The sequence below is a fragment of the Nomascus leucogenys genome, chromosome X (assembly GCF_006542625.1).
Source record: "Nomascus leucogenys isolate Asia chromosome X, Asia_NLE_v1, whole genome shotgun sequence".
Taxonomy (NCBI): domain Eukaryota; kingdom Metazoa; phylum Chordata; class Mammalia; order Primates; family Hylobatidae; genus Nomascus; species Nomascus leucogenys.
Genome location: NC_044406.1, coordinates 13953624 through 13976396, shown reverse-complemented (window position 1 = coordinate 13976396; position 22773 = coordinate 13953624). Strand labels below are relative to the sequence as shown.

Below are 22773 nucleotides of genomic sequence, written 5' to 3'. Positions count from 1 at the left end.
AAATTACCCGAGTGAGCATCTCTTCCCGGCACGAGAGGCAGGGAGGCCAAAGGGCCGCCACGCTGGCCTGGGCGAGGCGTAGGGCGGAGCGAGAGTGGAGTGACATTCCCTAGGGCGGAGCCCCAGGGCCTCCGAGACCCATAGACTCCCGCCTCCCGCCTCCCGCCTCCCGCCTCCCGCCTCCCGCCTCCCGCCTCCCGCCTCCCGCCTCCCGCCTCCCGCCTCCCGCCTCCCGCTTCCCGCCTCCCGCCTCCCGCCTCCCGCCTCCTCTAGGCCGCCGGCCGCGAAGCGCTGAGTCACGGTGAGGCGACGGGACCCGCACTCTTTTAACCTGCCCTCCCTGCACTCGCTCCCGGCGGCTCTTCGCGTCCCCCCCAACCCCGCCGCTAAGGCTCCAGGTGCCGCTACCGCTGCGTGAGTACCTGGGGCCCCTGCAGGGGTCCACTAGGTGAGGGAATGCTGGCCATCAGTTTGCAAAATCCTGCCTTCCCCAACTCACTTTAGACTCCTAGGGGAGATAACAAGAGATACTTAAATTGTACTACGAAATTTGCTGAAAATGGTAGACGGCTTTTCTTTCTGCAAAGCGCTGAGATCTAAGTACCTCATTAGTTGTTCACATGCATACAATTTAATCGTAGGAGTCTAGAAGGACCCAGACATAATCTAGATGGGGATAAAGATACTTTCTGGTTGCTTTCTGCTGCAGGTGATGACCGGCCTGTACTGCTTTGAGTATTAAGCTCGTTTCTGCGCCTTACATCCCATCACCCAATAAATATTTATTGATTACTATTCAGGGAGGATACATTTTAGGGTAGGCCTTTACTAAGTGGAGGGTATTGTGGAGTGGAGCCCTTCTGAATAACAGCAGCTAACATTCTCATAGCACTGACTGCACCCCTTTGAGGTAGGCAGTCTTATCATTCCATTTTACAGATAAAACTGAGCCACAGAGAACCTCAGGTCACACAGCTGATATGTGGTGAAGCTGAGATGCAAACCTAGGCTGTCTGGTTCCAGAGTCTGCTTTTTGCCAAAGCACCTCTCTTCGTTTCAGCAGGAACCTTTGAAGGAATTGGGTATATTTCACTTGAAGAAAAGATTTAAGGGATTGGGGGTACTGTCTGCAAACACTTGAAGCGGAAAAGGGATTGATTATATTCCTCCTGGGATAGTCCATTAGAACCTAGACCTCCCAAAGAGGAAAAGACTTTCGAATAACAAACTCTGGCTATAGGTAAGTCCTGAAATATGAGATACATTGCCAAGAGCAGCTGGTCCATGACTTGCTTATGCTCTAGAAGACTTCATGAGTAAGCTGAAAGATTTCTTGCCCAAAATGTTGGCCCTGAACTTCAGGAATAGATGGGTCTTTGAATTCAATGACCCTCGAAGATCCCTTTTAATGCCAAGATCTTCAGCATGTTCTGGTAAGAGTTAGAGACCTCTTTGTTTTTCTCCATGTTCTCTAAGGCGCCACACAAACCTCCCCCCATCTGTCAGCCTCACTGGTAGCAGCTACCTCATGGGTGCTACCAGTGAGGCTGACAGATGAGTGGCACTGGGGAAGGGGTGGGAGATCGAGAGAATTCAGTGAAGTAAGAAAGATAAAGTGTTCATTGGAGATTTTTAGTAAGTGGCCAACAGAGCTGCTAAAGTCATGCTTCACGTAACGATGGGGATATGTTCTGAGAAATGCATTGTTAGGTGATTTTGTCGTTGTGCAAACATCTTAGAGTGCACTTAGACAAACCTAGCTGGTATAACCTAGGTGTGTAGTAGGATATATGGTATAGCCTATTGTTCCAAGGCTACAAACCCATACAGCATGTTCCTGTACTGAATACTGAGGCAACTGCAACACCATGGTGAGTATTTGTGTATCTAAACATACCTAAACATAGAAAAGATACACAAAAATATGGCATTATAGTCTTATGGTACTACTGTCATACATACAGTCCATATATTGTTGACTGTGTAACGTTGACCTAAATGTCATTATGCGGCAGGCACATGACTATATTGCTAACCTTTGCACAAGATGACTGTAGGATTACATGAGATAATTGTAAATAATTGGTGGGGTACTGGGCACCTAGTAGGTATGCATACATGTTCACCATCATTATGGTTGTTTTAAATCACCTAACCCAGGCCCTGCGCATAGTAAGACATCAACAAATTGTAGCTGCTACTATTTTGTGCATCTAATCTTAATATCATTTATTTTGTAGTCCGTGGATGTTCTATCCTTTATGACTTCTTTTTTTGTTGTCCTTCCTTTAGCCCTCCATCCTCTACAGCTCAGCATCAGAATACTCTCTTTTTAGACTCCGATATGGGGTCCTCCAAGAAAGTTACTCTCTCAGTGCTCAGCCGGGAGCAGTCGGAAGGGGTTGGAGCGAGGGTCCGAAGAAGCATTGGCCGACCCGAGGTATGCTAGTTGGGTGGCCGTTCCTTGTTTTCTTTTCAGAAGGGACTGGTGGGATGTTGATGGTGATTTGGGAAGAGGGGGCCAAGATAGTCATGAGCTGGCCTGTGGGGTGCGTAAGTGCAAACTTTAAAGTTTGCAGTTGGGGGCAAACCAGCCCCAGCCCAAAGGGGGTTTCTGTAATGTAAATACAGAGGTCTTGGGCAGAAGGTGCAGCTGAGCTTCAGGAAATGTCTCTGCTTCTCTCTGCACACCGGCGTGCCCCCCTGGGCTGACGTGCTATCGGCCTCAGCATGCATATCGCCAAACATGCCCACCCCACAGCCCCTAAGTTTATTTGCCCACACTTCAAAGCACCAGGGAGTAACTCTGATTCTCAATTCCAAATTCCCAGGAGAGAGAATCTGATTGGTTCAGCATAGATCAGGTCTCCACTCCTGGCCAATCTGCCGTTGCCAAGGATTTAGATTCATTGAGAGACTGCTGGGACCCAACTCTGTAGACATCTGGTGAGGGACACGTGTAGATGGGTCTAGCTCTCAGAGAAGGTGATTATAGATTAGGTAGATGTCTTTCAACTTTAGAGAATGTTTTCATTTGAATATGGGAAATTTGGGATTTGTGGGGGAAATAAGTCTTATATGCACAGAAAGGTATCAGATGGTGGTCATAGCCCAGGGAATACAGCCCCTAGCACCATATCAGATCCCCAAAACATTTTCTAAGAGAAGAAATACATTACAGAGATGGATTCCATTTTGAAAAGTGAGACTGGTTTGTCCCTCTTCTTAAACTCTACTCTGATAATTTTCATGCTACTTTGTTGCTCGACTTAAGCTTTAAAAGGGTTACTTTCTCAACTTTTTAATCTTTGAAATGTATTTATAGGGTTTTAAAAAACTCCTGGCCTTCCTCAATGAGCGCTGACCTACATTTTTGATGGGTTCAATTTTTTTTAGTTATGTTTTAAATTGACGAATAAAAATTGTATATATTTATGATGTACAAAATGATGTTTTGATAGGTGTCTATATTGTGGGATGGCTAAATCAAGCTAATTAACATATTCATTACCTCACATACTTATTTTTTTTGTGATGAGAACACTTAAAGTCTCTCTTAGCCAATTTCAAGTATACATTGTTATTAACTATAGTCACCATTTTGTGCAATGAATCTCTTGAACTCATTCCTCCTGACTGAAATTTTGCATCCTTTGACCAACATCTCTCCTTTCATATCCTCCCATCCCCTAGCCGGGGTAACCACCATTCTACTCTCTGCTTCTGTGAGTTTGATTTTTTTAGATTTCACATATGAGTGAGATCATGCAGTAGTTGTCTTTCTGTGCCTGGCTTATTTCACTTAGCGTAGTGTTGATTGGCCACTGAGGCAGAGGAAAAACTATCAACGCAACTCTCCATCAGCCCCATCAGGCCACTTCTCTTTCCAATTAGCTTCCTGTTTACACCTGAATGTCTTTTGAGGTCCATCAAACAGTATTTTCTGAAGGATACCTGCAAACAAGATTATTCTAATGGCTAAATGCACAGGGAGTGTTGGGGAGATGCAGATGGAGGTGGTATCATATTCTACTAGGCTACATCACCAACAGAACAATTGGAAAGAATTTTGGGGCCCCAAACACACCTGTTAGTTAGCCACTATTATGTATTGAGGGTAGCTAACACTTTAATTAGCCCATCTGTCAGGAACACATCTGCTGAGAATTTCTTTATTGTTTTTGTCCTGTGAATCCCTTTGGCAGTTTGATGAAACCTATCAATTTCTTCTGAAAGCAATGTTTTAAAATACATAAAATAAAATACATAGGATTACTAAAATAAAATATATAGGATTACCAAGGAAAACTTTTATACTGAAACATGGTTAAGAACAATTTTAAAAACTATTTCATAATCTGGTAATTTTACATTAAATAACACGATTTGGTGGCAGTTCTAGTAACTGCTGAATTTCAAAGCTGTGAAGAACGTGAACGATATTTCGATATATCTACTAACAACTGTAATGTGATATGAAAATAACTTTGATTTCAGTTGGTGACACAGTCACACGTACTGGTAATTTACTGTGGTGCACTGACTACATTCATAATTGAAGAAGTTAAATTTCAGTCTGGAGATGACAATAATGGTTGCACAATGTAAATATATTTAATGCCACAAAACCGTACTCTTGAAATGGTTAAAATGCTAAATTTTATGTTATGTATATTTTACCACAATAAAAAAAACAGAAAAAAAATTAGTAGAGGTTAGTGACAATAAAGATGTAATTTTTTAGCAGTCCAAGTTTACAACCCCTCTGACTTCTATCAGTGGTGCCAGGTAAAAGTCCGTGGCTGATAACTTACGCTTTAAAGATCCCCATATTTTACTGATTCAGATCTCCTGTACCCCATGTATGACTCTACCCTAAGGAAAAATAAATGGATAGGCATCATTCCTATTCCCATCAGCCTGGTTTAATTACTATTGAGACAAAGGGTCTTTTTGTTTGTTTGTTTCCATATAATTGTATATTTTACATCATGGGATTATATAGAATAAACAATTTTGTGTTCCAATGTTTTTTTCATTTAACAATGGTAGCATAAGGACTTCCCATGTTATTATAAATTCTTCATAAACATCATTTTAATAGTTATGCCATATCCCGTGTGTAAGCATTGCATTATTCTCTTACTCATGAATCTATTTTTGACCATTTAGATTGTTGCCATGTTATTTTTGCACTCTACATACTACCAACTTGCCAGAAAAGTAGACTCCCTAACCCTCCCATCAGCAGAGAATGAAAGCATCTGTCTAACATCAAAAGGTTACTTTTCTTTCTTTTTCTTTTTCTTTCTTTCTTTCTTTTTTTTTTTTTTGAGACAGAGTTTCGCTCTTGTTGCCCAGGCTGGAGTGCAATGGCGTGATCTCGGCTCACCGCAACCTCCGCCTCCCTGGTTCAAGCGATTCTCCTGCCTCAGCCTCCTGAGTCGCTGGGATTACAGGCATGCTCCACCACGCCTGGCTAATTTTGTATTTTTAGTAGAGACGGGGTTTCTCCATGTTGGTCAGGCTGGTCTCAAACTCCCAACCTCAGGTGATCCACCCGCCTTGGCCTCCCAAAGTGCTGGGATTACAGGCGTGAGCCACTGCGCCCGACCAAGAGGTTATTTTTCAAACTCTGCACCAAAGCTTCTGTCTCTAAAGAAATATCTCATAAACTTTGGACCCGGAGCTATTTTAGCATAGTATCTACAACAGTGCTCAATGTTCACGGCCGCAAGTGTTTTGACTCCTTTGACTGCAAATGTGGAGATAGAAGAGGAATTTACAATGCTCTCACTGAGCCTTTCTGTGATTTAACAACAAGGAAGAGATGGAGTGGGGCTGGCCCACACCCTTCATCACAGTTATACATGGGCCAGGCTAGCCAGACTGGAGTTTGAATGGCTGAGTAGCATAGGTGCTAGGGAGTGGTTCCTCTGTGCTCCCAGCAGGAGGGAAATCCACTACTAATCTGCACTTGCTTCTATGCCCACTCCTGCTACCAGACACTCCTCCGTGGAATGTGATTCTCCATGGGTCACTCTTATTTTTATTTTGTTAATGAAGAATTTCAATCATCATAGAAAAGTAGAGAAATAGTATGATGGATCTCCATGTTCCTTGCATCCACAATAATCAACTCATGGCAATCTTATTTCATCTATATTATCATCCATTTCTACCCTCAAAGTATTTTGAAGAGAATTCCAGCCATTATTTTATTTCACTTATAAATATTTCAGTTTGTATCTCTAAAAGATAACTAGAAAAAAAACACTACAATCTCATTATCACACTTACAAAAATTTTAAAAATCCCTTAATATCATCAAATAGCCTTGACTAATCTTGTTCTTCACTGATTTAGCCTCTGTAGATGGTGCTTTTCATTATCAAGGTCTCTAGATATTGAGTCAAGGAAGTGGGCCATATAGTCACAGCTCAAGTCCATTCAAGGCTGTATCTAGATCTCAGTCTAGGATATGTGCTGCAGTTCCCTTCTGCCTTCTCATTGTTATCCCCAGGTTCCAATATAGAGGCCGATTAAATCCAGAAGGTCGCCTGAGGTGTTGGAGTCTATCTTGAGGAGCCTGTTCCTTCAGCTGCTGCCATATTGTCTTGATGTAGGCTGACCTAGAATCACCTGATTCTTGGCTACTACCATAGGCATTATTCCCCTTATATCAGTTAGGATTAGGTTCAACTGTATGTAACAGAAAGCATCATCCAAAACCAATGATATACATAAGTAAGTGTTTGTTTCTCTTTTGTAAAGTGCCAAAATAGGCACTCCAGGGTGGCCTTCCACTCTTATCAGGGACCTGTGTTCACTCTATCTTAGGTCATAATTCTTAGTACATTCTTAGTGCATCGCCTTATAGTCCAAGACAGCTGTTAGGGAAATGGCAACCATTTACCCTCTGGCAAAGAAAGGAGGAAGAGGGGAAGGGCAAAATGATACTCATCTGCTGTCCATCCTCCTCTTATAAGGAATTTTCCTAGAAGTTCCACCCTGCAACTTCTACATTGTAGCTAGATTCAATCATATGAACACAACTAGCTACAAGAGACGCCATGGACCTAAAACAAGTACCACTCGGTATATTATGGAGTACCTTTTATGTACACAGAATTATTGTAAGTTCAGTGGAGCATCATAAAAAAGCATAGCATCGGTCCCATCCTCAAGGAACTATTATTCTTGGTAGCTACTTCCAGTGCTTCCTGTTGTAAATAAAATTCCAGGCTTTATTATGGGAGTACCACATGCCTGAGGGGGGGTGGTGGCCACAAGTTTTGATTGACCTTCTGTTTTTTGAGACAGAGTCTCACTCTGTCTCCCTTGGCTCACTGCAACCTCTGCCTCCTGGGTTCAAGCAATTCTCGTGCCTCAGCCACCACGCCTGGCTAATTTTTGCATTTTCAGTAGAGACAGGGTTTCACTATGTTGGCCAGGCTGGTCTCTAACTCACAGCCTCAAGGGATCCATCTGCCTCGGCCTCCCAAAGTGCTGGGATTATAGGCATGAGCCACTGCGCCCGGCCTGATTGGCCTTAAGAGACTAAAAGAAGTAGATTGGAAGCTGCCACTTGAATTCAGCAGCTAAAGGATTTAGAACTATTTGAATCAAAAGAAATTCTCATGTGGTTCAAAAATGTTAAGAGATTGTCAATTTGATATGTAGAGAGAGAAAGATGCAAATGAATTGGGGACTTAGTGAAAACATTTTAGAAAATCAGAGTTTTATAAATTAGATCTTGTCTACAGATAACACGTTTATTTTACATGCTATTGAATCCGTGCTAAATGTTTAGAGAATATTAGGAAGTTTGACAAGGACTAATACCCAGTACTGCAAATAACACTTTAGTACAACAGTCTAATGCAAGATATTCTTACTTTTTGGGGGGAAAGTGTGTCTTACACATATCTCGAATTTTCTGGCAAGATAATCAATTTATCCTTCTGACTCTTACCTCAGTCAGCCCCCTAGCTTCTTCAGTCTCTTTCTTGTGCTGGCTTTCTTCCTATGTGTGTTCATATTTCATGGATTGGTGACCAGAAGGATCAAATGGGCAATAAATATGACGAATAGTACTGATTTGGTCTGAATCTATGTGCCTTCCCTACTCCAAATTCCTATCCTGAAACCTAACACTCAATATGACGGTATTAGGAGGGGAGGCCTCTGGGAGGTGTTAGATCATGAGGGCAGAACCCTCAGGAATGGGATTAATGCCCTTATAAATGAGATCCCTGAGAGCTAGCTGGCTCCTTCCACCATGTAGGACACAGCTAGAAGGCACTGTGTCTGAACCAGAAAGTTGGCCCCTCACCAGACACCAAATTTGTTGGTGCCTTAATCTTGGACTTCTTAGCCTCCAGAACTGTGGGAAATAGATTTCAGTTGTTTATAATACAGCCAGTTTATAGTATCATGTTATAGCAACTCAAACAGACTAAGACAGAAAATTGGCACTGAAATTGGGATCGTTCTTCCATTGTCTTGAACAATAGGTCCTGGTTTCTGTTTTGATGGCTGACAGAGCTCCTTATTAAATGGTGAAATGGTCATTTGGCCACACCCTTGGTGTTTTCTCCTGAGCATGTTTCTCATTTTTTATAATATGGGTAGGCTGAAAATTTTCCAAATCTTTGAGTTCTGCTTCTCTTTTGATTAACAATTCTGCCTTTAAATTAATTCTCTCTTCTTGCATTTTATTATATGCCTGGTCCCTCAATGCTTTGTGTACAAATAGCATCAATTAAACATCCAATTTCATTGCTTACAGGTTCTACCTTCCACAAAACACTAGGATATGAACACAGCTCAGCCAAGTTATTTGCCACTTTATAACAAGGGTAATCTTTCCTTCAGTTTTCAATAACATGTTTCTGTCTAAGACCTCATCAGAATGGCCTTTACTGTCCATATTTCTACCAACAATCTATTCAGGATTACTTAGGTATTCTTTAAGAAGATTGAGGCCGGGCGCAGTGGCTCATGCCTGTAATCCTACCACTTTGGGAGGCCGAGGTGGGTGGATCACTTGAGCTCAGGAGTTTGAGACTAGCCTGGGCAACATGGTGAAACCTCGTCTTTACAAAAAATACAAAAATTAGCTGGGCATGGTGGCTGGCACCTGTAGTCCCAGCTGCTTGGGGTGCTGAGGCAGGTGCATTGCTTGAGCCCAGGAAGCGGAGGTTGCAGTGAGTCGAGATCATGCCACTGCACTCCAACATGGGCAACAGAATGAGACCCTGTCTCAAAAAAAAAAAAAAAAAAAAAAAAAAGAAAAGAAAATTGAGGCTCTATCTACAGCTCTCCTCTTTTCTTTCTGGGCCCTCACCAGAGTTGCTTTTAATGGTTCATTCACAGCAATGTAGGCTTTTGCTAGCATGACTTCAAGACTTCTAGCCTCTACTCTTTAAGTTTAAGCAGTTCCAAGGCTACTTCCAGTTTTAGGTATTCATTACAGCAGTGCTCCAAGTTCTTGATAACAATGAATAACTACTGTTCTGTGGGTGGTGGATGGTGATAAGGGCAGGACTAAAAAGAGAGAACCTCTTGTTTTTCACAGTTTGACAGCAGGGCATATTTGCTCATATAAAACTCTTTGATACAAAGAAGCAATAAGTATTTCTTTATCTTGTCTTTACCATATTTTACTAGAACCACAACAACATAGAATTTAAAAGTTATCTTAGAGCTTCAAACACTTTGTTTTGTACCTGGGGAAGTGATGGCTGTGATATTTATAGGACTGGTGCAGTATAACAGATACCACCCATCTATGTAGAACCTACAGTGCTTTGGGCACTGGACCAGGTGTGCTACATTCATTATTTTCAATCCTTATAATCTTCCAAGGTATATATTATCATGTGAGGAGAAAGCAGTGTATAATAAGGTATGAGAATTCTCAACCTCTCCTCCTACTAATCCCAGTTCTGTTCCTGGACTTCTATTAAGCCGATGTGGAAAAATGAGTGACAAGACTGAAAGGAGACAAATTTGCTTGGTTGATTTTCACTGGAAAGGGCGGAGAGTTACTAGTGGAAGAGAAAAGAGTAAATACAGAAGGTGAGAGGAGAGGAGGAGAAAAGGAAAGAGGTGTCTTCAGATGTTTTGAAGTGATTTGAAGAGTTAGAGTGAGAGAAAATGGAATCATGGGAGACATATATACATGGAGAGGGGTAAGAGGGATTTTAAAGATATCTTTAAATTGAAGCCTCTTTTGGTGTTTTTGAGAGGATTCAATAAATAATTTGAATTTATTTTCAATTACTTTTAAATATTGGACTGGATGAAACACCAGGTTGAGATAGGCTACAAAGTGCCCCAGCTTTATATGGGTTGCAGTCCACATTTTTAAATGAAGAAATTGAGAATTGGTTAGGTTAAAAAACTTGCAGTAGCTTGTTGAATTTATATATATATATATATGTATAATGTATATGTTATGTATATGTGTGTGCATGTTTTTTCATAGAAAGTTAAAATAAGAAAGATAAAACCGGAGACTGAGAAAGTTTCATACTTTAATTTCTAGTAATATGACAGAGTAGACATCCTGAAATAAATAACTTAAAATTAATTAGCTGAGCTGCCAAGAGGTTGCTGAAACTCTTAGAGTATAAAAACAATAAGAAAGAAAGAAAAAATGGAAAATCTGAATAGTTTCATAGCCATAATGGTAATCGAATGAATATTTTAAAAGTTTACAACAAAGACAGCAGGACCAGAAGATTTTATAGACAAATTTTACAAAATATTTAAAGTGTAAGTAATTCTAATAATGCACAAACTCTCCAGGGGATGAAATCCAAGGAAGTGCTCCTCAAATCACTTCATGAAGCTGACATTACCTTGCTATCAGGACCAGATGAGGACAGCCAGTGAAAGAATAATTACATCACATTTATGAAAATGTTTGCAAGAATCATAGAAAATTAACCGACCAAATACAACAATGTATTAAAAGATAATATATCATGACCAAGTTTGGATTATCTGAGGATAGCAAATTTGGTTTAATGTTAGAAAATCTATTTGTGTATTTTATTAACATTAAGAGGTTAAAGGAGAAAAAATCATATGAGTGTCTCAATAGTATGGAGAAGACATTTGACAGAATTCAACATCCATTCATGTTTAAAAAACAACAACTTTGTAAACTAGAAGTAGAAGGGTAACTCTTTAACCTTTTGAAGGGAATCTGTAAAACACTTGCATTAAACAACCAGATTACCAATAAAACTTTATAAAGCAATCTATGTAAAATCAGGGAGAAGACAAGGATGTCTACCACCACCATTTCTACTCAAGACTGTTGTAGAGATGCTGGCTTGTGAAAATACAAGAAAAAGAAATAGAAAATATAACGATTGAAAATGAAAAAAAAATCCCTTCTTATTTGCTAATGGGTGTTGGTTGAAATATTACTACCAAATATTCACTCCTTCTCTATAATAGGATTTTACACCCACATCCATTTTTAGGTACATTACCCATGAGACACACAGGGAGGGATTAAGTGCCCTCCTCCCTGACTTTGGGCTTGGCCATGTCACATGCTTTGACCAATGGGATGTGTTAATGTGATTGTGAATGGTTGACTTGACTTGCTTTTTGCTCCTGCCCTTGGCTATGAGAACATAATGCCCTCCATAGTGGCCACTGTTTCAGCTTGAGTCCCAGAGTGAGAAGACATGTCAAGGCCAGCCAGGCCCATAAAAATCCAGAGAAATTGCAGTCTGCCACGGCTTTAATCCAATGCAAGACATTTTTTGTGTGTGTGAACTATTAAGCAAAAGTTTATTGATAAATACACTGGTGATATGAACGTCTACAGAGAAAACCCAAAAGAAGCTACAGATGAATCATTAAAATTAATAAGAGCTTAGCAGGGTTCAAAAATTGCCTAGCACGTTTCTAATTTCCAGCAGCAAACTGTTCAAAATATAATGTGTAAATGCTGTTTGCAGTAGAATTCCATTAAAAATACAAGTTAGCTAGAAAAATAATTTTTAAAAATATGTAAGACCTTTATGGAGAAAATTGCAAATCCTTATTGAAATATGTTTAAAGACCTAAATAAATGGGGATAACCATGGTTCTATTGAGGAAACATTGAGGAAAACTCAATATTATATAAATGTCAGTTCTTCACAAATTGATCCATAGATTAAAACTAATTCCAATCAAATGTTCAAAATTTTTCTTCATAGAATGTGATAAATTTCCTAAAATTTATATAAAATAACATGGTCAAGAATAAGCAAGACAATCACAAACATATGTTGATGACAGCCAGATATGTTTCTACCTCTCATTTGAGCTTGAGATTGATCTTTAGTTGTCTGCTAGCCTTTGCATAATATAATGTGCACTTAATATTAATAGTTCTATTTATACAGATAACATTTATATGGATATATCAAATTCAGTATGACCTAAAATGAAGTCATCATAGCTATTTCAAGGCAGCTTCTTCTATTATGTTCTTTAAGTGCTGAATGGCCCTACCATCTTCCCAGATACCATAGATAAAAATTGGGGAGTCAGTTAATGCTCTTCCTTTTTGTCTCATAAATATCTACCCAGTCACTCAACCACTCTCCATCACTACTGCCATTGCCTTAGTTCTGGCCTTTGCCTTTGCTCAGACTATTTGAGATAACCTTCTAGATATTCTTTGTTTCCTGTCTTTCTTTACCAAACCATCTTCCACAAAGTGATCCTTCTAAATCTGATCATATCAAACTCTGATGAAAACTCCCATCACCTTCAGTATAAAATCCAAACTCTTTTAGGACTTGTCCTCCATCATCTGCCCAAGTATCTCATAATTCCATACGCATCTTTTGCCCCAGCAGATTAGTTTCCCTTAGTTCTTCAAGCATGCCAAGCTGTTTTTCTGCTTTTCTACCTGGAATATCTTTCCTTCTCTTTTTCTACCATATACTTGATTAACTCAACCATGTACTTCAAGACAGAGATTAAGTGCCATATTCCTGAGTTTTCTGACCTTCTTTGATCCCTTCCCACTCTCATATGTGTAAAATTGTCTTCCTCCAAAGCATTTATCATCTTGTTGCAATAATTGATTTTCTAGTCTGTTCCCCTGTAAGATTATGAATCTGTTTAGGATACAGAATACATCTCGTTTGTACTTGACTATTTATATCTTAGATGATTATGAAATGTTTGTCCACTCTTTGCGCTTCTCATAAAATGACAACTCTCTAACACAATCCATGAATCCTTGTGTGTGTGTGTGTGTGTGTGTGTGTATTAGTCCGTTTTCACACTGCTGATAAGGACATACCCGAAACTGGGCAATTTACAAAAGAAAGAGGTTTAACTGGACTCAAACAGCTCCATGTGGCTGGGGAGGCCTCACATTCATGGTGGAAGGCAAGGAGGAGCAAGTCACATCTTACATGGATGGCAGCAGGCAAAAAAAAAAAAAGAGAGTTTGTGCCGAGAAACTCCCATTTTTAAAACAATCAGATCTCGTGAGACCCATTCACTATCACAAGAACAGCACAGGAAAGACTCATCCCCATGATTCAGTCATCTCCCACTGAGTTGCTCCCACAACACATGGGAATTATGGGAGCTACAAGATGAGATTTGGGTGGGGACACGGAGCCAAACCATATCAGTGTGTATAAGAAGTTCTTCCTGAAAGCAATTTTCATTGTAAAAAGTTGCTCGTTGGCTATGTAGTTTTCAGTGAGGCTTGCTAGATCTGTTCACAAATGTAGCCCCTGGTAGTATGGCTTAAAAGACATATCTAATCTGCAAATTTTATTTTTATTTCAGTTAAAAAATCTGGATCCGTTTTTGCTGTTTGATGAATTTAAAGGAGGTAGACCAGGAGGATTTCCTGATCATCCACATCGAGGTTTTGAAACAGTAAGTACAATAATTTGACTGCGGAAGTGTGTATTTTGAAACATACCTCTTTCTTCTAATAGAAAATTCAATTTTAAAAGCAATAAATAATAGGCTAAAATTCATTTATAAGTTGCAGGCTATTTTACATAAGGTATACTCAAATTTAAATATTTACCGTTTTTAGTATTCTTTGAATTTATGCCACCAAAAACATTCCTATTTGTGCAGTTAGTAAGTTGGCTTATTAAAATATTTTTGTAATTAAAATAATTCATTGGTGATAGAATAAACTATTTGTGATTAAAATACTTTTATATAGAAAACCTGTTTCTAATCATGTCGCTACCCTCCAGTGTGGGCAAGAGAGTGAGACCTTGTCTTAGAAAAAAAAAAGAAAAAAAACCTGTTTCTATCTTGTTTCTACACAAGAATGTTCAGATGTGTGTAACCTCCTGTAATATTATAAACTCCAAAAAACAACCCAAGAACTATATGAGTATTTATACTAACTTCTAAGGAATTATAGAATCAAGGGGCCCAAATAGAACATAGCCTAAAAATTAGGATTTTAAGGACATACATATACATTTACTAGTTTAATTGCAGAATTTAGAGATTCTACTGAACACTGAATATTCAGTTTTAGTTAGATACAGAAATAAAAATGTGTAACATAACATTGTGGCACTTTCAAAGATTCTCATTGTCCACACACATATATTCTGTGGAAGCTTGGAGATCGTTACTTCCTAGTTACAATGTTTAACCATCTACTCACGAGAACAACCTGCATTAGTAGGGAAGAGACCAAGGCTTGTTAAAGGCTCAGTGTGTTTGTAAAGCCAATTAGTGAATGAGTAAATATTTATTGAAGGCTGGCGATATGCAGGCGTTGGTGTAGGGTGATCTTTTGTACGTTAGGGTGTGTTGTGTGTTGGGAAGTGTGGGCAGAAGGCAGAGGGAGGGAGGCTAAAGAAGGGTGAGGCATGATCCCTGCTTGCCTCATATGCAGTCTAGTTAAGGAGGTTAAAGATGTTTGGGAAAGAGGGCACCACCACAGTGTAAAAGGATAATGAACCAAGAAGTTTCTGGTAGTAGGATCAGGGTAGTTGGACTCTTTTCCCTTCCTCATTTAGCCATTCGCCTTCCAGTTCCCTTCTCTGCTAACACGTTGAAGGCGCTGTGGCTTGCTTTGCAGCAATAATGGAAGCCATTCCTTTCACCCACCCTACACTCATGCTGGATTCTGACCCTGTTCCTGGAAGATGTCTCCACTCTGTGCTCCTGCTCGAGCTACTTCTTGTGTGCTCCATCCCATAGCTCCACTTACCACCTTACTAATCCTTCAAGGTCTTTTCGGATATCACCAGCTCCATCAAATTTTGCAGACAATCCCAAGAGGATGCACTTTCTCCTTCATTTGGTCCTCATCGCATTATATTTTTACCAGTCTCATGCACAGTATGCCTTTTTGATGACCTTGATTGTATTCTATCTGTCTTGCAGTAGAATTGGGGATTGCCTCAACCTCCCCTCACATACCCAAGAGGATCATAAATTGCTTCAGCTGAGATCATTCTCTGTGTTCTCTATGTGGAGATACTCAGTAACTACCGGCTGAATTTAATTGGATAATAAAAAGTTGAAGACAATGAATATATTAAATAAAATGAATGATTAAATATATTACTTTCATTTCCATTATGGAAAATGCTTTCGGGGGGGGGGGAATGCTTTATAAATTATAAGGTACTCAGCTTTAAGCAACTCCCTGAAGGAGTGCAGCTGTAGAATATTAGTGTTTGGCTCTTTTAAGAGTTTTCCTTAAAACTGTAACTGTAATTATTTGTCAGTTCATTTACTTGCTAAAATTTATTTGCAACCCCCAAATCAGTACTTGTGGTGCTTTTGTGGTAATTTGTGGGCATGTGTAGAGTGGCAAAAAATTTGAGCTGCCCAATGCACACATTCCTAGCTGAGGTTGAATGACCCGATGCTCTTTTTTTCTTGTTTCACAAGAAAGTGACCTTTCACAGTATATTTAGTGCCACTTTGTCAACACTTTTGTGCTTTGTGTGGGTAATTTCACTGTTTAAAATGGCTCCCACACACAATACACTAATGCTGTCTAGTGTTCCTAAGTGTAAGAAGGCTGAAATGTGCCTTAGGGAGAAAATATGTGTCTTAGATAAACTTTATTCAGGTATGAGTTGTAACACTCTTGGCCTAGAGTTCAATGTTTAATTAATCAACAACATCTGTTAAATAAGGTGTCTTTAAAGAGAAATAAACATAAAACAAAGTCATTTATTGATCAACTGAGCAAAATATTGTGACCAGAGGCTTGAAGGAACACAGTCCTGTATTTATCCTGGGAGCAATGGCTTAGTATTCTCTAATCCAGTGATCATGGCAACTATATAGAACATTTTTTCAATAAAAATGATGAGAATCAACTGTATCAGTTTTCCTCAGGAGTGCAGGTAAGCCAGAGACTCAAGTGGTAAGCCATTATCTCTTAATGTGAGCTTTAAAAGGCTGCAATTTAAAGCCAGGCCCACTTGTACTCTCTTATCACCTCCCTGGAGCATTTTCTAAATTATACAGGCTTGTAAATTTTGAAAATGCTAACTAGGATAAAGAACAAATTTAGAATCACCTGTGATGTTAGCACACCATCCAGAAATAGCTATTGTTTTTATTTTGATATATTTTCATTCAGTACTTTTTTTCTGGTACCACACTATTTATGTTTTGCATCTTTTTGTTAGCTTAGTATTATACTATAAGAAGTTAAAAAATATTATTTAAAAAACTAATTTTAATGGCCTCATTAAGCATCTGCCATGATGGTTGTACCAACTGATATTACCACAGTGATGTGTTCTGAAGGTTCCTGTTTTCCCTCAACATCACCAACATAAATGTATTTATTTGACTTTTCTTACCTTTGCCATTTTTACAAGTGAAAAATAATGCTTTATGATAGTTTTAATTTATATTTCTCTTATTTGAGCGAGGTTGATTTTCTTTTCATTTTAAAACATTCATTCACCATACATATTTAATATTCTTGGCTTTTTTTTTTCTTGCTGGGTTGCTGGTATTCTTTTTATTATTTTATAGAAGCTCTTCACATATTAAGGAAGTCAGATCGTTTTCAGTGATAGGAATTGCAATAATGTTAAGAGAGATTGGGCTTGTTTTGTATGCCTTCAAAGGTAAACTTTTGAATACAAAGCATAGATACAAAACAGAAGGAAGAACTTTGTAACAATTAGTTATGCAAAGATAGAATAACTAATATAAGCATGCACTGGAGCAACATAAGCATGTACTGAATGGTCACATACTTGATGTGTTATCAGGATCAAGGTCCTCAAAAGAGTGATGTGCTGGAGCTCACATTTATTTATTTTTTAATAAAAATGAAATTTTACTAGCACATGAGTATAAAATGTAACTAATATACATATTTTGAGTGCACACACATTTATTTTAACTGGTAGTGATACATGATCAAAGAAATGTGGAAAATATTATTCTATAAAATTCTCATTATCTCAGGTGTGACCCATGAACCAGCAGTGTTATCATTTGTAGCCTCAGTCTCCACTTCAGAGCTCTGGATCAGAATCTACATTTCTACATCATCAAATGATTGATATACACATTAAAATTTGAGAAATGCTGGTCTAGATCTTCCAAATCAGAAATACGATTCTATGAGATAAGTAAGAGAGAGAACCCAATTTTACTGGGTTAATGGCTAATCCATTTTTAAACTTAACTCAGGTTTGAATAGCTATCTATTTTCTATTAAAAATTTGCCTGAAAATTGAGAAGGCCTACTCTAGGGAAGAGGCACAGCTGGTGGTCACAGCACAAAAGGAGAAATGCATTCAGTTTTTCCTACCAGGAGTTTGTTTTCTGGGGAGGATTGTTTTTCAAAAGGCCTGAGTGGTAAAAGGTGAAACAGTTTTGCATTTACCCTGTTTCTGGTCAGGCCTGATATTGTGATTTGTTTAGGGCAACTTTAGTTATCAGAAACAAAGAACAATCAGAGACATGGGAAAGTCCTGCTAAAGTTTAGCTAGAAAAAGGAGGTACTTATAGATCAGACTCCGTTGATGAACCTCTCACCGACCCTAGGAAGAAACATGTGTTGTGCCTTTCGAAATCATCCTTAAATGATAGCCTCTGGACTTTTCAGGTTTTAGCACTGAAAGGCTCCTGTCCCCAGGAACCTCTCAGTCTGTAGCAAACTGAGATGATTGGTCACTCCTGTTTAATTAAACTTAACTATTAGGAGAAAACCATCCTGCCTTCTTTTCAGGGACATTTTAGGATGGCCTTGTCTATTGTGTTCTCAATTAGGCTGAGAAGTGTTTTTAAAAGTTTTTCACTACAAGCCTCAGCAAGTTCTTTGATTTTGTTCACGAGAACAAAACTACCCTGTTTCCAAGGGTGTGCCCATCAGAAAAGCCACGCTCATAATTACTTGTTGGTAGCCGACAGTGTTTGCATGCAATGCCTGAACAATACCCAGGAGAGGAAGGGAAAGGTCCTGGTGATTCACACCTAAAACTTATGACGGAATTCAAACCTCCCACCTCCCACATAGCCTGTTTTTTTTTTCTAGCTTGCTGTGCACCACTTTCAAAAGCAAACCCTACCATCAAGGCTGAAAAAAAAAAGACTTGATTAAATTCAACATCCATTTTGGAAAACCGGGAAAGGATACTTTTTCAATATCATAAAGACTATTATTCAGGGAGCATCTTTTGTTATATATAACACTGAGATATTAGCTATATTCCTATTAATATGAGAAAGAAGAAAAGACTGTCTACCAGTACCGTCACAGTTTAATATGGTTCTGGAAACTTTGAAGCTATTAATAAGTAAGAGTTACAGTGTTGGAAAGGAGGAGAAAAATTATTTGTAGGTAATAAAATAATAACGAAACTCACAGTGGCTTAATGTGGCTTTGGTTGGTGATGTGATTGGAGGAGGGAGGAAGGCTTAGGATTTGTCCTGAAGTTGTAATTACAGTGAAGCACACAAATCTTAGCATATATATTGATTTGGCAGGATTTGAGAGTGAAGGTAACAGATATAAGAAGGAAGCTAAAGCCACCTCTACTCTCAAGACACCGCTTGGCACCACTGTACTAAGAATGTCAATCAAAACCTATTAGTAAATGGCTGGATATAAAATAACTATGAAAAATCAGTAATTCTCGGCCGGGCACAGTGGCTCACGCTTGTAATCCCAGCACTTTGGGAGGCCGAGGCGGGCGGATCACGAGATCAGGAGATCGAGACCACGGTGAAACCCCGTCTCTACTAAAAATACAAAAAAATTAGCCGGGCATGGTGGCGGGCGCCTGTAGTCCCAGCTACTCGGAGAGGCTGAGGCAGGAGAATGGCGTGAACCCGGGAGGCGGAGGTTGCAGTGAGCCGAGGTTGCGCCACTGCACTCCAGCCTGGGCGACAGAGCGAGACTCCGTCTCAAAAAAAAAAAAAAAAAAAAAAAAAAATTCAATAATTCTCCTGCTTAAAAGCAACAATCAGATGTAATGGTGGTGTTAAAGCAAACTAAATATGGCCTGAGAAGGACTCTGTATTTCTATATTTGAGTCCTTGTGGACGCACCATAACCTAAATTAATAGATAGACAAGATTGAAAACCTAACTTAGAAGTATGTGCCTGTAACAATAGCTGGGTCTTGGCTAATCCCAGCAGCCATACTTCAAGCACTCATACACTGCTGAGTGTTCAAACAAGGCAAACACTTGTTTGAACCAATCCAGCTGTTTCTGTACCTCACTTCTGATTTCTGTACGTCACTTTCCTTTTGTTGTCTATAAATTTGTTCTGACCACGTGGCATCCCTGGAGTCTTTCTGAATCTGCTGTGATTCTGGGGGCTGCCAGATCTGCGAATCATTTTTTTTTCTTGGTCCATCAAACTCTGTTAAATTTAATTTGTCTGAAGTTTTCTTTTAACAGGGGAAAGCATCGTACTCATAATGGCAGTAAGAACCCGATATAATTCCCTAGAAAAAAGTTATTCTCCTTTAACCCAGTAATCCTACTTCTATGACTCTATTTCTGGGAAAAATCCAAAGTAAGAAGAAAGGCTTATTAACAAATGTTTATTCTGGTACAGTTTTTAAAAAATAAAAAACAGAGGCTGGGCGCGGTGGCTCACCCCTGTAATCCCAGCACTTTGGGAGGCCGAGGCAGGCGGATCATCAGGTCAGGAGTTCGAGAACAGCCTGGCCAACATGGTGAAACCCTGTCTCCACTAAAAATACAATAATTAGCTTGGCGTGGTGGCAGGCGCCTGTAATCCCAGTTACTTGGGAAGCTAAGGCAGGAGAATGGTTTGAACCCGGGAGATGGAGTTTGCAGTGAGCTGAGATTGCGCCGTTGCACTCCACCCTGGGCAACGAGCAAGACTCTGTCTCAAAAATAGATAAATAAATAAATAAATAAAAATAAAAAAGTATTCAAAATAGTAGAGGAATAATTATATATCTAGAAATTATCTATAAGAAAATTATTATATATTTGAAAGAATGTTATGCAGCATTATCTATAAAGACAAATATTGTAGCCAATTTAAATATTCATCAATCATAAACTGTTTAGATTGTTTTTTTTTTAACCTCCACAACTGGTGACTTTTTGGACGCTTAATTCTTTGCTATGGGGGGTTGTTCCATGCATTGCAGGATGTTTAGCAGCGTCCTTGGCCTCTACCCACTCGGTGCCAATTGCATCTGCCTACACTCAGTTGTGACAATAAAAAAAGTCTCCAGACATTGTCAACTGTCCTCTGGGGATGTGAGAGAGGGCAAAATCACCCCTGGCTGAGAACCAGTACTTTAAATATATGTGTCCAATAGCATGGCTTACCATGCAGTCATTAAGGAGAATGACATGGCTTGATAGGTCCTAATATAGAACAATCTTGATATTTGGAAAGTGACAGAGGCAAGGTGCACAATTCTTGTGGCATAGTGTAGCATTTATATAAAAAGCAAAAACTATGCCTTTTTTCTTTTTTAAATGGCTTATTGCCAAGTTTATTGTGGGAAAGATGGATTATTATAATGAATGATTGTTTCTACAGACTATCCTGATGCAAATAAAATAAAATTACAAAATACATGTTATAGTACCCAAAGAAAATGGTGTTTAGAGAGAAAATGAACACGTCATAACAGGTACAAATATGTATTTACAAAGCTTTTTAAAAAGTAGTGGTTTATATATTTATAGGATTGTACAACCATCACTGCTGATTCCAGAACACTTTGATCAGCCCAGAAAGTAAACCTGAACTCATTATCAGTCTTTTCTCATTCTTCCTTCCTCCAGCTCCTAGGAACCACACATTCTGTCTCTATTTGTCTATTCTGACTATTTTATATAAAAGGAATCATATGGTATGTGGCCTTTTGTGTTTGGTCTCTTTCACTTAGCATAATGTTTTCCAGGTTCATTCAGTTTGTAGCATATATATTTCTTTATATGCCTAATATTCTATTGTATGGATATTCTATTGTATGGATAGACCACGTTTTGTTATCCAGTCATCCACTGGTGGACACTTGGGTTGTTGCCATTTACACCTTTATTCATGGACTTGCCTGGATTATCTCTGAAAGGACCCCCAAGAAACTCGTAATGTGACCTCTAGGGAAGATTAGTGGGTGACAAGGGAAAGTTGTGGACAAGATTATTGGTTTTCGCTGAACCCTTTTTTTCTCTTTGTACCTTTAGAATGTTTAGTTGTACTTGTTAATTATTTAAGAAATTCATGTTTTCAAAATTCCTTCTTCGCATACCAGCCATTCAGATATTTAAAGATAAACTGTGCCCTCATGGTTAGTGAAGGTCCTGATGATCACTTGTTCTCCAGGAACTCTTGCTGAGGTCTCCTACTTGGGTTTGCCCTCTCCAGATAAAGTGAACCTTACCTGTGTTCTATTCCTGTCAACCAGATAAACTAATAATATATGCCAATGTGTAATGGGGATGAGGACTTTCTCTAGAAAACATTTGTGCACCATTAGAGGGGCCCATGAGATTTAAGAGTGCCTTAAATCAAAAGCATAACTTTCTCCTCCACAACACCTTCCCTAGCTGAAAGGATATTAAAATAGTGAGTGCACTCATGAGTTTAGAAGTGGAGGCAGAGGACTTTCAATTTGCATGAAAGTTAGAAAATAATTAAGGAGGAACAAGGTGGGTATAGTTGAAGAAGTTTCATGTTTTGAGGCAGAAGCTATCCCTTCTAACAGAAGGATCTGGGAGGGCTTCAGGGAAAATTTGCCCATTTAGTAAGGCCTTAACCAATAAGTAAGATTTGACTCTCTGGATAGTGGAGGTAAAGGCAAAAGTCGCAGTATGGGGATATAGTAGAAACAGTGAGTCATCTAATTGGGCTTACAAATGGGATGTGGAAGGATGGGAGGTGAAGGAGTATTATAGGGTCTAAAATTTTAGGTTGGGCCATTACTGGGGAAGGCCCAAGCTTCAAAGCCCAAGCTTGATCTCTAGCTATGGATGAATGAACAATATTTCACATCCTGAAACTGTCAACACAATCCTGTTAAAATAAAACCATCTTTAGCCTAAAAGTTCTGCTTTTTGTGGAGTGCTGTCTATGTCAGTGGTTCTCAACTGGAGGTGATTTGTCCATCTGGGTCATATGGCAATTTCTACACTTGATCTTAGCCAAAAGCCCGAGAAGCGACTCATTTGGCAATTTCTGTAGTCATTTCTGAGTGTCACAACTGGGGAGTGCTACTGCCATCTAGTGGGTAGAGGCCAGAGATGCTGCCAACCCTC

At 39.2% G+C, this 22773-nt stretch overlaps 1 protein-coding gene across 7 annotated transcripts in view; it reads left to right on the top strand.

Annotated features, from left to right (window-relative positions):
• Positions 1-256: 256 nt before the first annotated feature.
• PIR (pirin) overlaps positions 257-22773 on the top strand; it is a 106829-nt gene continuing 84312 nt past the window's right edge. The window contains exons 1-3 of one of the 7 annotated variants that reach the window (XM_004092366.2): positions 257-414; positions 2293-2440; positions 13831-13923. In XM_004092366.2, coding sequence (XP_004092414.1) covers positions 2345-2440; positions 13831-13923 — 189 coding nt within the window. In that variant the 5' untranslated portion in view covers positions 257-414; positions 2293-2344. Of the gene's footprint in view, positions 449-1366; positions 1434-2292; positions 2441-13830; positions 13924-22773 lie in introns of those variants that run through there. The other 6 variants (XM_003261080.2, XM_030807150.1, XM_030807149.1 and 3 more) reach the window with 6 other exon arrangements.